This window comes from Taudactylus pleione, unplaced genomic scaffold (genome assembly GCF_031769625.1).
Source record: "Taudactylus pleione unplaced genomic scaffold, aTauple2 ptg000757l, whole genome shotgun sequence".
Taxonomy (NCBI): domain Eukaryota; kingdom Metazoa; phylum Chordata; class Amphibia; order Anura; family Myobatrachidae; genus Taudactylus; species Taudactylus pleione.
In genome coordinates this window covers 2,482,471-2,499,901 of record NW_028285159.1, presented here as the reverse complement: position 1 = coordinate 2,499,901, position 17,431 = coordinate 2,482,471, and the positions used below count along the sequence as shown (strand labels likewise).

Genomic DNA, 17,431 nt, shown 5'->3' with positions numbered 1-17,431 from the left:
CCTGGTAAGTAGGAAGAACTGGATGACACTGGAAGCTGAATGCAGTAGGATATTAATACAATATGATGTTTAAGCAAAGTACCTTTTTAACCCCTGCTAGGGTTTTTTCTCACTCTGTGCCAAGCCCATTTTTCAATGTTTGCGCTCAACACATTCCAGTATCAACACCACAGTATTTTTTATGCAGTACCACACAAATTACAGTATACCTTGTTTTTTTCAGAGAAGATTGCATTTTCAGTAAAGACCATTAGTTTTTTGCTTCTGCTAACACATAAAGTAAAAATTTAACCACAGTGGCCAAAATAGTTTTATATATATATATAAATATATATATATATATATATATATATATATATATACAGTCAGGTCCATAAATATTGGGACATTGACAGAATTTTCAGATTTTGGCCTCTATTCACTACCACAATGGTTTTGAAATGAAACAAACAAGATGTACTTTAACTGCAGACTTTCAGATTTAATTTGAGGGTAATTACATCCAAATCGGGTGAACGGTGTAGGAATTACAACAGTTTCAATATGTGCCTCCCACTTTTTAAGGGGCCAAAAGTAATGGGACTATCAACTCAAAAGCTATTTCATGGACAGGTGTGGGCTATTCCCTGTTATTTCATTATCAAGTAAGCAGGTAAAAGGTTTGGAGTTGATTCTAGGTGTGACATTTGCATTTGGAATCAGTTGCTGTCGACTCTCAATATGAGATCCAAAGAGCTGTCACTATCAGTGAAGCAAGCCATCATTAGGCTGAAAAATCAAAACAAACCCATCAGAGAGATAGCAAAAACATTAGGTGTGGCCAAATCAACTGTTTGGAACATTCTTAAAAAGAAAGAACGCACCGGAGAGCTCAGCAACACCAAAAGACCCGGAAGACCACGGAAAACAACTGTGGTGGATGACAAAAGAATTATTTCCCTGGTGAAGAAAAACCCCTTCACAACAGTTGGCCAAATCAAGAACACTCTCCAGGAGGTAGATGTATATGTGTCAAAGTCAACAATCAAGAGAAGACATCACAAGAGTGAATATAGAGGGTTCACCACAAGATGCAAACCATTGGTGAGCCACAAAAACAGGAAGACCAGATTAGAGTTTGCCAAACAACATCTAAAAAAGCCATTACAGTTCTGGAACAACATCCTATTGACAGATGAGACAAAGATCAACTTGTACCAGAGTGATGGGAAGAGAAGAGAAGGAAAGGAACTGCTCATGATCCAAAACATACCACCTCATCAGTAAAGCATGGTGGTGGTAGTGTCATGGCGTGGGCATGTATGGCTGCCAATGGAACTGGTTCCCTTGTATTTATTGATGATGTGACTGCTGACAAAAGCAGCAGAATGAATTCTGATGTGTTTCGGGGAATATTATATGCTCATTTTCAGTCAAATGCTTCAGAACTCATTGGACAGTGCTTCACAGTGCAGATGGACAATGACCCGAAGCATACTGCAAAAGCAACCAAAGAGTTTTTTGAGGCTAAAAAGTGGAATGTTATGCAATGGCCAAGTCAATCCCCTGACCTGATTCCGATTGAGCATACATTTCACTTGATGAAGACAAAACTGAAGGGAAAATGCCCCAATAACAAGCAGGAACTGAAGACATTTGCAGTAGAGGCCTGGCAGAGCATCACCAGGGATGAAACCCAGCGTCTGGTGATGTCTATGCATTCCAGACTTCAGGCTGTAATTGCCTACAAAGGATTTGCAACAAAGTATTAAAAAGTGAAAGTTAGAATTAGGATTGTTTGGTTTGTCCCATTACTTTTGGCCCCTTAAAAAGTGGGGGGCACATATAGAAACCGTTGTAATTCCTACACCGTTCACCCGATTTGGATGTAATTACCCTCAAATTAAATCTGAAAGTTTGTTTCATTTCAAAGCCATTGTGGTGGTGAATAGAGGACAAAATATGAATATTCTGTCAATGACCCAATATTTATGGACCTGACTGTATATATATATATATATATATATATATATACAGTATATAAATTTCAAGAAAGTGAACTGAAAGCAAATTATTTTTTTTCCTTTTTTTTTTTTACAAACACCACAAAGAAATACATTGTGGTCCTTCCTTTGGCATTAATCCATCTTTCCCAAACTACAAAAGGCGGGATCTTATGCCGATGTCGTTGTTTTTATTTTTTAAACAAAATCAGCACTTGAAAATTATCATTTTTGTTTTTTTTTCTATTTATTTTCATCCCTATTTGAATGCTTCCAATGTGTAGGAATAATATGGTAGTTAAACAAGGCCTACACTTAGAAGCTCTGCCACATTAAGGGGCTGATATACAGTTCAGATCAAAACAAAAAAAGGTTGCACCTTAGGTGATACAAATTTTAAATATACAGAGAGATTTACATTTGGGAGGTATGTGTCCTACTATAGCTCATACCTAAATAGTAGTGTAATATAAAGCTGTCTTGTATTTGTGGAGGCAGGCAGTATTTTCTATGTATGCAAAAAATATATATATTTGGTCCCCTTGCATTGCAACATGGTTTGCAATTGTGTAAAGTTACTCCTGTTTTTTGCTTTGCTCCCAACTCTGAACCAACCCCAAAAAGCAGGGACCATTGTTTTTTTTTTTACTTCACACAAAATGAGGGAGATCTGGGCTTTAGTCATTTCTAAAAGGGAAAATCATTTCTAAGAGACTTCTCTCTTTTAAACTGGGTTGCCCACACGTGTGTTCAGGCCAATGTGTCCTCCCCTCATTCATGGAAAACTACATTTTTCCACAGCACAGGGAGATATTGCTTGGTGATCACAAGTAGGGAATACCGTCTTTTAAATATAGGTGCCTTAAAGTGTGCAGATGTCATTGCATGGTGCCCTCCCAACCAAGGGTATAGCATGGACAGTGGTGTTGAGTGTGTGCTCCACTCACCAGAGTGAACAGGTGGTGCCAATCAGGGTGCTGGAATTCAAGGGGCACTGCCCTTATAGTGGTCGCCTATCAGTTTTATCTCACTTTGCTCTATATCCTACATAATGGATGGGAGATCCATTTCTATCTTCCATGCTCCCTCTCACCAGGGGCTCTATTCATTATGTTATTATCAGGGTCCGAATGGACCCAATAATTAACATTCCAACTCGACATGAGTGTCGGAAGAATTTATCATCGCTCTGGCGTGGAGACAGCTGATCCGAAAATCAGCTGTCTTCCCAGGTCTTTTCACTGCTCCTTTCGGAGCATCTGAAGATGGCGAATGCTCCCTCAGTCAAGCTCCGAAAATCAGGGTCGTAACTAGGGTAGTGCGATCTGTGCCAAGGCACCGCAGGGCAGGGAGGCGCTGTTCGAGCCTTTCAATTTTCTGTTTATAATCATTCTCACTTGTAGCTTCCACTTATTTTATCCGCAGCATCTCTTGGCCTCCCCATCTTTTCCTTGGCACAGGGCATCAAAAAGTCTAGTGACGGCTGAAAATATTGTATTTTCGAAGTGGATGAATTTAGGTCTCCATACTAGTGTATGGGGACAGGAGGCCATTCCGTGAGAGGAAGGTAAGCAGATATCTTCTGTGTTACCTTTTTGATGAATGGCCCGAAAACTTAATTTCTACAAAAGCAGGTGAAAGTGTTCATTAAATTAAGTGATGATGAATAGACCCCTAGATCACCTCTCCTTCAGTCCTCCCTGCTCTGTGCTCAGATCTTTCACCTCCCTTTTCTGCTCAGATTGGTTACATTCATTCTCTCCTTTTTAATTCCCTCCCCCCTCTCCTCTGTGAGTGGCTCTTTGCCCTTTCTCTCTCCTTTATTATTGGCTTTTTTCACCTCCACTCGCTGATCAGCACTTTTTTCTTCACTCTCCTATTTGATTCCCTCCTCTCACTGTCATTGTGCTTTAAAACTAAATTTAACTTTAATTCTAAACTATGAGAATTAAAAAATGTTCACTGCTTTGCTGCTTGAAGGAAGGCAATCAGCGCTCCCAGACATCACCACTGAGTGTTATTTGAAAGAGCTTTTAAAAAATATTAGGAGACCTGGTATAATACTAATGGTGGCAGACAGAGCATGATATAGATGGCAGTAATCACATTAATACTGTATAGCTGCAATGTATTTTTGCTAAGTGGGAGCATAGCTAAGAAGACGAGATTCCAATAGGTGTCCTCACTCCACTGAAGGCTGCTTGGGCAGTAATTGCAAGAATTAGCTTATGAATTGTGCCCCAGCAGCATAGCAGACACACTATTTTTTGGGCCCCTATTATTCCATTCCCCCAATGTGCCATCCATGCCCCAGTGTAACAGTGACTGTTTATTTATTCACTTCAATGTGCCCCCACATGCTGGCTATGCCCATCTGGCACAGTTTAGTACAGGGAAGAGGGAAGGGGCATGCAATTGCTCTGGGCACTATGACCAGGCCCGCCAAGAGCCGCGGCGGGCCCGGGTAACAGGGGGCATGGTCTAATCGTTGGAGGCATGGCCACTCCCACTTCGGGAGAAAAAAAAAAGATTTTCAGACCCGCGAAGTGGTGCTGCGCGCTGGCGAGGGGGGTTCTCTGAGCCCCCACAGCCCGGCGCGAAGCCAGGGGGGACACGATCAGTGTGATTGCTCTCCTCCACAGGCATAGGAGACTGCTGTGGCTGCTACTCAGCAGCCACGAGCAGTCTCCCACAGCAGTTCAGCACACGCTGTGTGCTGGCTGCTGTGAGGGTATGGGGGGCGGCGTTGGACTCGGGCCCCTGCCGGGCCCCTCAGGAAGCCCGGGCCCGGGTAATTTGTACCCGCTCCCCCCCCCCTCTTGGCGCCCCTGACCATGACTCCATGTTGCATCTCTATAGCGAAGGGTAATATTTTCTGGTGTCCCAATCTTTCTAGGTAAAATTATGGGTGAAATATAGGGATTTAGGGGCATATTGATTTTAGTGCGTGCTCCTGATACCCACAGTATCCAATAAACAAAACATGATTGCAAATTTTTTTGCATGCAAATTCTCCCGGGGGAAAAAACAAAAGTAGTGGAATGATACACTAGGCACTCACTGATGTATGTCGTCCCTGGTCCTCTCCTGTCGGTCAAGTTGCGGAGAAGGATGCTGGGAGTAGGGGATGGCTTATTTGAGATGTAGTTCCTGGCTGGGATACGGTTAGTATAGTGTAGGTAGTGTGTGCCTGTGGGGTGGGCGTATGCAGGGTTAGCGGCGGTATTGTCAGTAACGGCTCCAGGCACGGGCAAGCTGGTCCGTCGCCTGGAGCGCTACTGTTTCCGAAGGGCGCAAGAAACGACCACCCTCCCTCCCGGCGCTATAGCACATATGTAAGCTCAGGGGGAGGGAGCAGAGGAGGGAAGGGGCGGCAACACAGGACGGCGCTGGGCGCAGCACAGCCTAGCGCCTGGGTAGTGTAGTATAGTAGGTAGTGTGTGCGGGGGTAGATGCAGTGTTAGCGGCGGTAGTGTAGTGTAGGTACTGTGTGCGGGGAAGGGGTGCAGGGTTGGGGGTATTACCTGGCCTGTGCCTGGCCAGTCAATAGAAGCTGTCTGTGATGATGGAGAAGAGACGGAGGAGGAGGACAGCACTGCAGAAAGTGAGTAATTAAGGACTAATTAAGCTAATTGGAAAATTCCAATTGCTTAATTAGTCATTAGTGGGACTGTCCAAAGAGGTCCAGAGCAGGTGCCAACATTTTTTCCATAAAATATGGATGTTAGGAAATATTAGACCTGCTCTGGAAGCTCTCAAAAAAAATCTAAACCCTGCATCCAATTAGATACTAAAAATCTCACACCGGCGGGAAAAACCGAGCAAGTGCGAGATATTTGGTAAACTTGCACCTAATTAGATATGCCCTTGAAAGTACCTGCTGCTATTTTCTGTGATATATATAATTATTTAAATAAATGCCACTCTCACCACTGGTCATCCAGACTAAGATTTTTTTTATTCCCCACATCATTATGGGCAATAAGTAGGGGCTCGTCATCCACAATTTTAAAGGAATATGCAGATGACAAGTCCCACTTATTTTAAAACAATGAAGGGGTTAAATCACTTTTGTCCCATTTTAAAGCTAACTTGTATAGGGAAAACATAATAAAAAATAAACAACTACACAACACGAAGTCTCTGTGCCTTTAGCATGTGCTCAGTAAATAAAATAAACCATAACTTAAATTGTAAATAATACATAGTTGTGTAAATGTAATTCACAATGCTAGTATCCAGTCAGAATGTTGTCAATAGGAATGTCGATGCCAGAATGTCGACATGCTCTGAATGTCGACATGTTCATAATGTTAGTTTTAGGGTTAGGTTTATGGTTAGGCTAAAATATGCAAAAATCTGTATGGCCGCATTTTTTGTGTCAACGTATTGTCCATGTTGACATTCTGACCATCAATATCCAGAAACTGTCGACATCCTTGTGTGAACATTCTGGTGTTGACTTTTCATACCACACAACCTATGCTAATAGTAATAATATATCTGTGTAATACCAAACATTTTTCTTTTTTCCTAAACAAATACAGTAGTTCTCAAGGTATAATGAACTGATTAAAATACATTACATATGAAGATTTAATCTAAGGTAATGGCAGATACCTGCCTATTCTCCCAGGGGTCAATTGACTAAAGGTCGGTTTTATGTTTTTGGACGATTTTTTTTCAATTTTGCAAACCAACAAAAACTGCATATTTACTATTTACTAAAGGCAAAATCAACAGAATACCTACCAAACCCCGACTTTAGAACATCGGACCAGCCCCGGACCTCGCAGACTGGTCTGGTACAGGTTGAGTCTCCCTTATTTTGGATTTTTTTGGTTTTTGGAATACCTGTGGGGTGAGGCCCAGCGTGTGTTGTGGGAGTTTGGCGGGTGTTGCGGGGAGGGACCCAGCGTGTGGGGGTTTTGTGGATGTCACAGGAGAGTCCGGTGGGTGTCGTGGGGAGTTCTGGCAGTTCCTGGTGAGAGAATGGCTGCAAAGCCATGCCCACACTGCTAGTCATTGGCCATTGACACTAGTGATGTCATGACATCAGGTCATGTCATGACATCACGGCTGCACTAAAATATATACAGGTTTTTAGAATATACAATACAGTTATAGGAGACTTAACCTGTACTAGAAAATAGGGGAAAAATTGGAGTGGCGTTCCCATATTTTCAATAACCAGCACCAGGCTGAACCAACTTGTGGGATGACAGAGCAGGGGAACACACAGTGTTGGGTCCTCCTGCCATCACATTAACAAGCCTCAAACTGGTCAGTCCAAGGATGGAATTCCTCAGAAAGTGGAGACCCCGCCAAAAAATGGGATCCCCCTTCTGAAAAACTACTAGACCTGGTGGCTAGATATACCGGCACTTACATTTTACCCTAACGAAGCCTGCACAGATCATAGTGATCTGTGCAGTGCTTCTATTTGGACGGGGTTGCTGTCATGTTTGTACTTTAAAATGCAGTCAGTTTTGAACTACAAGCGATGGCATTTAGAGCAGCAAAAATGACTGACATCGCCGTGGGGTTTCAATTGATTCTGAAACCCGATGATTAGTAAATATAGAATTTTTTAAAATCAAAACAATGTTGATGTCCGTTGACTTCGGTCTGTATTGGTTTAGAACCAAAACTGGCCTTTAGTAAATTTACCTCCTGACTCCAAAATTTTTGGGACAATAGACCAGCCTCCCAGATTTCGTACACTTCCCCAGTAAAATGTGCAGTTCAGGATTAGGGTTTGGCTGCAGGGAATGAGGGGTGGGGGGGGTTAGGGTGAGGCTGCGGGGAGAGGGTTAGGGGTCAGGGTAGGGGTACTTACCTGTAGGCGTCCTCATTCTGACTTTCGGGACGCCGCTGTCAGTATTTTGACCCTCAGCATCCCAACCACATCACACAATGGCTTAATGAAGTGATTCACTGATATTAATTGCTTGGCATCCCCCTAAGAGGAGGCATACAATGTTTACAAGTATGTCATGAACTTTGTAATGAAAAAGCAACGTACATTAATTATATATTTTGGGCCTGATTCAAAGATGTATGTTAACACCATCGCTGGTGCAATCCTGTACACAGCTGCTGTGCTATTGCAGATGATGAGGAATGCATTGAGATGCCCACCTGCGGATTTGCAAATCCAAGCATCTGCGTACAAAGGCGCAGCATTAGTCGCAGATCCTTCACTTATCAGACTCTACATGGCCCTATGGTCATGCAAAATGGTCACTTGTTATGAGACACTCATGTGACTTAGACGCATAACACCGAATAGTGTACATCTCTGAATCAGGACCTTTGTTTGCTGTCTGAAAAAGAAACTATACTCATTATCAGAAAGAAAGCATAAATCTCACTGACCATAGGCATTTACTAGTGTGGTATACTGTACAGTAAGATACATAGGGGTCTACAGTATTTATTACAAACAGAATAGACCATTCTCCAGCAAAAGAAGGTTTGCTTACCTGTACAGAACAAGAATGCCATAATGTCTTTAAACCAATTGTTTTGCAATCTAATGCGATATTACTTCTTTTCCACAGGATTGCAATGGGGAGTGTGCCCCAACAATGAATAGCAACATTGTCAGTAGCGGCGACCAACCCATTTCTCACAACAGTCACGGTTTATCAGCTGCTGTTCCTTCCTGGGATTTAAAATGGCCATCTAATAAGATGAGTGAAGACGTTGCAGCTTCATACTGGTCTGGGGCCTGGCAGGCAGAGCAGATGGGAAAAGCTGGAAAATCTGTAAGTATATCAATGAGTCCTTCAACAATGGGACAGTTAAAACTTCTGTGCTGGTGCTTCATGTATTTGAGGTCCTCGGTAACCAGAAAAGCAAATATTAGGAATTACACAGTATATGCAAAATGTTTATGTTTCCAACCTTTTCTTCTACCCTTCAGAACATTTTTATACCACCTTGGTAAAGAGGTATGTTTTAAATAGTTAACTTGTCTTTCACTAGAGGATGTAGCCTCATTGAAACAATGCAATAAATAAGAAAAGCACTATTATGCACACTTGTGATAGAGAAACCAGGCTAAAACAGAATCCCACCTGCAGACAGCCCATTATAGCTTGTTGGGCTCATCATTGCAGGTTATGAGTTTAATACTTATTGCAGTGGTTCCCAAATTTTTTTTAATCGTGGCGCCCTAGAGTATCAGCATCTTTTTCATTGCGCCCCTAGGCCTAACGTTTCATATTGAGAAATTCAGTAAAAATTACTTAGTTAAGTAAATTGTACTTAGCTGTCACCCTTAGGGACAGTTATAAGGTGTTGGACAGGGCTGCGTTTCTGCTTCTCCATTATATATTATATTTTATATATTATATATTATATTTTATATAATGTATTATATGGTTGGCAGCCACCAACACTGGTTTTGCCTATTACACTGACCATAAATAATTTGATTTGCTCCTTGACCACCAACCCGTGGCAATCCTGCATGTGTTCTACAGCATCCCAGGGTGCCACAGCACCCAGTTTGGGAACCACTGACTTATTGTGATGCAAAGTAAAGACAGGCACAATTTATACTATCCCATTCCTTCCTCTAATTTTAAACCACATATTCAGTTCTTTTTAAAAAAAATAGTAACGTCTCTTTTTTAATTAACATTTTCCCCATTAAGGAGAGCAGCAGTAGTACAGGTCATCTGTAACTTTACTGTCATCAGGGGTAAACACAGGATTTTTATGGGGGGCTTTATATATATATATAGATAGATAGATAGATAGATATATTTGTATATATTTGTATACACATACACACATGTATACATATACACACACACATATATACATACATAGACACACACATATATACACCCACACGAACATATGTCACATACATTACAAAAAATTTACCTTGCAGCAGTTCTGATAGGGACAGGATTTAGCAGGCTGGCACCATGTTCTTAAGCCCCGCCCCATCACGGCAATTTGGCGGGGCCAAATGATTTGAATCTAATTGCATCATATTGGCTCCATCTCCTCCATACTGACCCGCGACTTGCAGCAAAATTGCTGCAAGGGGGCGAGGCTTAAGACTTAAGAACATGTTGCCTGTGCTCCGGTCTGTCAGGGGGAGTTCTGGGTACTCAGAAACCCCCCCTGCGTGTGCTACTGGTCATGGAATGTACAGCATTCTAGGGCAGTTACACAATTTTTAACACTCCATCCTTAATCCAACCATATATCAGTCTAATGATTTAAACTGATATCTTTAGTCTTCATGAGTGGTCATTTTATGTATCAATTTATTAAATTTTGTGTACAAAAAAGAATCACGCAGGAACAAAATACATTTGAAACACTTCTGGTTTAAAGTATCTATTTAATAATATGTGATGATAAGGCTGATTTTCTGTCACTGCTTATTGCAAATCAGTTATCATCACAATACTGGTGGATTAGTTAAAAGGATTAGTCTGATTTGCACGTGACCTGGCTGTGCTGGTTCACACATGCGCCAGTGCATGTGTAAACCAGCAAAGCCAGTTAAATAATATTTTAATGCATTTTAGTAAAATTTTAATTATTTATCTTAATAATAAGGAGTAGTGGTCCTCTGTGGTCTTGAGAAGGTAATAGCAACATGAAGACAACTTTTACCACCACTGTACTAGGGGCCTGATTCAGACCCGCTCGCTAGATGCGTTCACACGCTGCCAAAGTAGGCAAATCCCGCGATTGCACGGCAAGGCATTAGCACGCCCACTATGTCTTGGCGTGCAATCGCGTTGTGTATTTAGACGCCCACCAGCCAGTCTTAAGACGCCCACTTTCCCTTAGTAATACACGTCATCTCCAGGAAGTGTTTGCAACAATTGGTAACATTGAGTACCATCGTACCCATACGCAGCACTTGTGGCTGACCATACCCTACTGCAAGCACTGAGAGTGCTTCAGTGTGTAATGCGGCCATGTGACGTGTACTACCACCCTGCGTCTCAATTATACACACCTCTAAAATGGCGTTAGGACGCTCAGTCATGCCTGCGTTTGCACCACCACTCCCCCATTTCCATCAATCATCCCCTGTCACCATCCACAAATGGCTCATCCTGTCACTCATTCTAGCGAGATGGCTATGCGCTGCGAGCGAACGCTTCCCGATCGCATGAACTTGTTCTTGCACACGCACTGCGTCTTATATGCATGCGCACATTGTAAACATCGGCAGGCTATGTGCGAACATTGCCTAGTGAACAGGTCTGAATCAGGTCCTAGGTTCCTTAGTTTTGGGGAAGCTATTGGAGGAGGGAGATTTAGGGTTTATCTCCATTTACTAAATATACCTGTGAATCTAATTTTTACTTGTAATATCCTAGCATAAGATTATTTCCCTGAGTGTTGTCTGCTGTAACAATGAACACAGATATCAGATAGGAATAAACTCATATTATAGCAGGTGTCTAACAGGAGTTGACACATGTCACATTGCAAAGGTTCCACTGGGGTTTAGTGCGTTCTAGTCAAACCACTGGTATAAATACATGCATATAAAGAACATCTATTCTATTCATTAAGCAAGGCAAAAATGCTTAAAATATCTTAGAAACTGTGTATTTTTTGTTTACCAGTGAGTCATGCAAGATTGCTATGAAGTATTCAACCAGCCAGTGATGTATACATTACAGTAATTGACTAGCTAACAGTTATGCTTCAAATGTTTTAAATTTTGTACCATACAAATTATGATGAAAGTTAAAGGAATTCTTTGCGTTACTTTTTTCTGTAGTCCTTCTAAAAAGTTAAACTTATTATGAAAGGGTTATAGGAAGTTATGGAAGTAAGCAGTAACACATATGTCTTTGAAGATTAAAATCTGTGTCTTTGAAATGTATATTTATATTACTGATGACAGTAACGTTCTACAAAGATGTTTTGATAAATGAGAAACTGCATCCATGACAACTGTCTTGACCAATCACGTGTTCTGTAGATGAATGTTGGGCATGAGGCGCCTGTTAAGGCAAAATGTGAGTACCACTGAGCCAGTGCAGAACAGCAAGCTGATTAATAATGCATGCATAAGGAATTCCAGCACTGACAAAGTTAAGGGAATGTTTTATACAGCTGCCAGGTCTAACACTGCTTGCTTAAGGAATTCATTGTGTTTGACCAGAAGGTTATGTTCTCCATTAATTGCAACAGTTTCCAAATACTTTGACTTTCTCAATATGTCATACACACTCATGTTCAAAGGGGGCGGAAACCATCAAAATCCTCATTACCTCTTTGATGCAGAGTGACTATGCAGCCAGCTCCAGAATCCTGGATGCTGTAGGAAGTGTAATTTCTTTTTGTGGGACTTATTAAGTAAACCATTACAGTTCTCAAATACATTAGGATATAAATGTAATACAAGTTACATAGCTTCTGTCTTTCTAGTGCCAATTTTGCTTTCAGTAAAGTCCCAAACAGTATATGAATTTAACACTACCTACATACTCCTTTAAAACAAATGGTCATATTTGATTTATTTATCCTACTCCTCAGAAAGTACCAAGGTAAAATTTTTTAATGAAAGCAGGACACCTGTCATTCCATATTATTGTTGTAGCGCTCAAGTTATTAATGTGTTGTCTGAGAATAAGTGAAAAGGTGGCAAACTCCCCTCAAAAGAAATATGCATACTGTGACAAAATTGGTCTCAAAGCTATCTATTGGTTAGTGACTAGGGGCTCTATTCATCATGAACAAATTCTCTTTAGTGAAAGTTAAGTTTTATATTTGTAGTTTTTTTTTTTTTTTTACAAAAAAATATTGTAATTCATCATTCTCAACTTCTAAAAGTATCGCTTCGAAAAGTGGTTCCTTTTGCGGAAACAGCTTTTCACATCATGATGTCAGTAGGGCCACAACAGCAGGCGTTCCTTCGGGAACGCCTCCATTTGTTCAGCTACCCCCTCTACCCGCCTACACAACGGGGTGAGCTGTCGATCAACATCGACAGCCGCCCGTTTTGCTGCGAGCTCTGGAGCGAGTGAAGGTCTCACTCGTTCCAGGGCTCGCGCACGTGCGTGCGCACTGGGCCACCGTCGACCCGCTTGCGAGCGATATGCGCTCGCAAGCGGGTCTGAATCAGGCCCTCTGTACGAACAAAAGACCTGACTCAGCAAGGATTGCTATTGCGATTACTCACACAGTCTGCCGATTGTTGCCTTCTGCGCATGTGTATGCATTGCAGTGTGTGAACACCACACTGCAATCAGAACTGCAGCTACTACGCAGACCCATCGAAGAGTGATTGACAGGAAGTACCGTTTGGGGGTGGTGAATGGGGGGGTTGGCGAGACGCAGGCGTGCCAGTGCGTTTGAATGCCGTTGCAGCTGTGTGCATAAATTATCCACTGCAATGCCGTATGTAGCTTGGGCTTGCACTGCGTGCGATGAGGTTAGCAATTCCTGAGTAAGGTCAGAGCTTGTGCAAGTGTGCGTGAGGCTCCAATTGTACTCGATGTTACCAATGGTTTTGCAGTCTTGCTAAGTATTACGGATGTGTGTAAGGTGAGGTGGGCGTCCTTATGTTAGGCTGCGTATGGCATTGCAATTGCAATCATTAGCATATCTTCGCAATGAGAAAACGTGCGTAATCGCTATTGCGATCGCAATAGCGATCCTTACTGAATCAGGCCCAAAGTCAGGACACATGCGCGTTTCGACTCAGATGCATGAGAGAGAAGAAAAAAAACATTGTGACTATCAGTATAGCATGTTACTGCATCATGGAAACACCATGAGAGGGTTACACAGAAGGGCACATTTTTCACTATAGCATTTCAAATCTGATTTTTATCTATTTGTTTGAAGTTGGAGCAAATATCTGAGAGAATTTAGATGAGAAAGATTTGTTCAGACAAGCGCATGTTTGCTAAGTCAAGGTATGCTTACATTTCTCTGGAGAGGTTGAACTTGAGCACTGGTCATATGGAACTTCTGATATTCTGCACTAAAAGGCATCTTTTCATACATGACGTATATATTTGCAAACACAAATATAGCATTTATATAATGTTCCGGTGTGCTGATGATGTGTATGTGTGTAGTTACCTTTACTCCCGTCACCTTTGTTTCTTCAGAAGACCTGGGAGTCCACAAATATAATTTTACTATCCCACTCTATAGTTATATACGAAAACCCCCTGTTTTCCAGGTGTTGTAGAATGCAGGAAAAAAATAATTTTCTCTTTTCCATGTCTGGTCTTTTACTTTGGTTTCTCTGTGGCTCTAGCCCGACCACCTCACCATCACATGCATCACTTGCAATGTGTTTGCTCTGAGCTACTGTATGGTGGCCTTGTATATGTCACCTACCAGGCACCAGCCCCACCATGAACTGATGAACCGCACTCAATCAATTGGCTCCACTGAATTAAACCATTATATTGGTCAGTTCTTTTGTTATATAGGGGTTAAATGTGGGTCTGAATTAAGCTGACCTTGTAATATGGAATGGGTGGTACTGTATTTGTAAACGCTGCCAAGCTTGGATGAGTCCATAGATTATTTAGTAATGTAATCTTAAAGGTCTGAGACTGCTATCGTATTGATCCTGCATAGCTGTGCACCAAACAGTATATATACCACTTCCAAACCGCATACAAATATCCCATAGGGGCTTACAAAGTCATTTTCTGGAACTGGTAGGAAAAGCAGTCAGCGAGAAAGAGTCGGAACTTGGTCCCTTGTTACAATTAGTGGTTGCTGAGGGGTCTTTCTTGCCAAAGCTATGACCAATATAGTTTATATGTTTTGCTGTTATTTTTATTGCTTTTAACATTTTCCTAAACCTATGTTCAAAAGTACACTTCTTTATAAGCAGGTTTCAGGGTTACTTACTATATAATGGAATTACTACATCTTCATGAACAGTAGTGCAAGTGTACAGTATTTATGAATGTAAGCAGCGGTGATATTATAAAGGGGAATCACTGTAAATGGAAAAAACAAATATAACAATAAATGTTATCTTACAGGTTACAGTAGCTGCAGAATTTACAGATGGCTTCAAGTAACCAGCAATTTGTTTGACCAGCGGCTGTGCATACTGTATCTCTGCATACTCTGAATCAGGCCCATAATACATGTGTATTAGCCTTAATTGCTCCTGATTATGGATGTTCTGCTTGTGTTTGTCTGGGTGCTCTGATTTTCTCCGTACTGTGAATGATCACATATTCTCTGCACAGCCCTGTGTAATATGGTAATACAATGGCCCTATATAAATAAATTATAATAACAGATAAACAGAACAACACTCCAATCCAGTTCTGCTGCATAAATAACTAGATATTACAGTAGCAGGGATTTAGTGGGTGAACTAGCGAGTGGGTGGACCCAGGTGTAACAATATGGTTTGGGCCACATCTGAGCTGATTATCACAGATTGTTCAAATATTGAAAATGTCTCAGAAAGTTTTAGCAATCTGACATGGGACGGACAGTGTTCTCCGGATCCTGTGCCATCACATCCAGTAATGTTCTCATTAGCCTTTCAGTGATCACCAATCTGCTCTTTCCCCCCACTTTGCCAGCTTCCCTTCTCAACATTAGCAAGAACCCTGCTGACATAGATACTGTACTGTACACTTTCCCTTAGTATATTTCGGCATGTCACTGAAATGGACAGTACTCTGTCGCCCCAGTGATGGTCACAATATTGTGAGTCAGATCCCGGGCAGCAGCAGGACTGTCACAGAGAGGAGGAGCCAGGGATGAGATGAGGGAACCCCTCCTCCTCCTCCTGGCTAGACTCCTTCATCCCTCTTTGTTACAGCCTAGGGTAGAGTACTATATTCAGTGTTGACAATTCTGCTTATAAGTTATAACAAGCGAATTGGGCTTTTTTTTTTTCCTGCAAGTTGCTTCTTTTTTTGATGGTCACGGGTTGCTTGTTTTTGGGCTTTTTTTTTCAGGTCACTTTTCTGGGTGCTGCTGGTGCCTCCAGCCTCTGCCCCGGCACCTGCCTCCAGACTGGAGCCCTTCACAACCCGTTACCAGCGTGCCGCTGTCAAGTTATTCTATGTCATCATCCACCCTACGGACGCCCCATTCAGGCTGTTATTGGTTACGGCCTGCTAGTGATACCGGCACAAGAGCCCGAACTGTGCAGTGATTGGTCACCACTGCTGCTGTTGCGTTTTCCTTGTTGCTGTATGTGTGTATGGGATCCTGCTGCTTACTGACTGTGTCACAGGGACGCTGGCTGCAGCTTTTGGTGCCAGCTGGTAGGAGGGTAAGGGACACAGCAGCCCAGGAAGCCATGCTGCTATATAACTATAGACCCAGAGAAGTGAGAAAAGGATGCCCCCCCACCCCATCTGCAACCTCTGCCAGGCCCTCTGGAGTTGTGTGACCATTGTGGCTGTGCATCTACTGTCCTGCACACACATGTGCATTATAATACCTGTGCTTTTAAATAGTATTTAAAGTTTGCACAGGTTACTGCATAGGCACACTCCTCAGTAGAGGGTTACTGTATCCTGACATCTCGTCCTCCTGAAGAGAATATCAATGAATGTTTGTGAATGTGCCCTGCACCTTACCTTGCACAATGAGATTTGTAGTGAATTGCACCATCTAGACACCATCTAGACACAGACTGACCACTTTACTGGGGAAAAAAGTGGGATCCAGGTGGCTGATCTACTATCCCAGGAGTGCAGGAAGACTCCCTGAAATTCTGGAATAGGTACACATTATAATATACCAGGTATGTCAGGAAAGCCCAATGCATCATGTACACTGTCTGGACCTACTGTATATAACATACACTTTTCTGAAACTTAATCACATATTAAGCTATAACAATTGATCAGCTGCACTAAGAAATAAATCTAATGCTGGCCAAACACTAAAAGATTAAGCACACGATTTGAGCAAATGCTGACTAAGGGGTGAGTGATTTAATGATTTCCCCATGCCTCTATATACACTGAACTATGTATGGGCACGATGACAGTGCATTGCATGGAATCAGCAGAACAACTGTTAGGATGAACATGTTTGATAATCAAATTAAACTAGTGATGTGAGGTTCAGTTCTCCAGAAATCCGACTCTAGTTTTAGTGAATCCGGGTAAATCAGAGTCGCGGTTCTGATTTTTTCATGGTTCGGAATTCGAATTTTAAATACGAATTTCAGGTTTTGGATTGCAGTAATTACAAGATTTTAGGGTTTTTTAAAAACTTTTTATCTATTTTTTGTTTTTTTAAATCCAGATCTAAAATCAAACCAGTTGAGGTTGGTTTTGCAAAACCAAAAGACGAAGATGAATCCATATCCAAAACCAAAACACGGTGGTCCGTACACATCTCTAAATTAAACTATCATGGTTTTCTGCAAATTCCCATTATACATTCATGTACATTCAGTTAAAGATAATAATTCAGAGCTGTTGTATATCGGC

General features: G+C 41.8%; 1 protein-coding gene across 1 annotated transcript in view; it reads left to right on the top strand.

The window, feature by feature from the left end:
- Positions 1 to 17,431, top strand: part of BNC2 (basonuclin zinc finger protein 2) — a 664,637-nt gene that overhangs the window by 211,826 nt on the left and 435,380 nt on the right. The window contains exon 3 of the mRNA XM_088457326.1: positions 8,546 to 8,752. Within this exon, the coding sequence (XP_088313452.1) occupies positions 8,546 to 8,752 (207 nt within the window). The remainder of the gene's footprint in view (positions 1 to 8,545; positions 8,753 to 17,431) is intronic.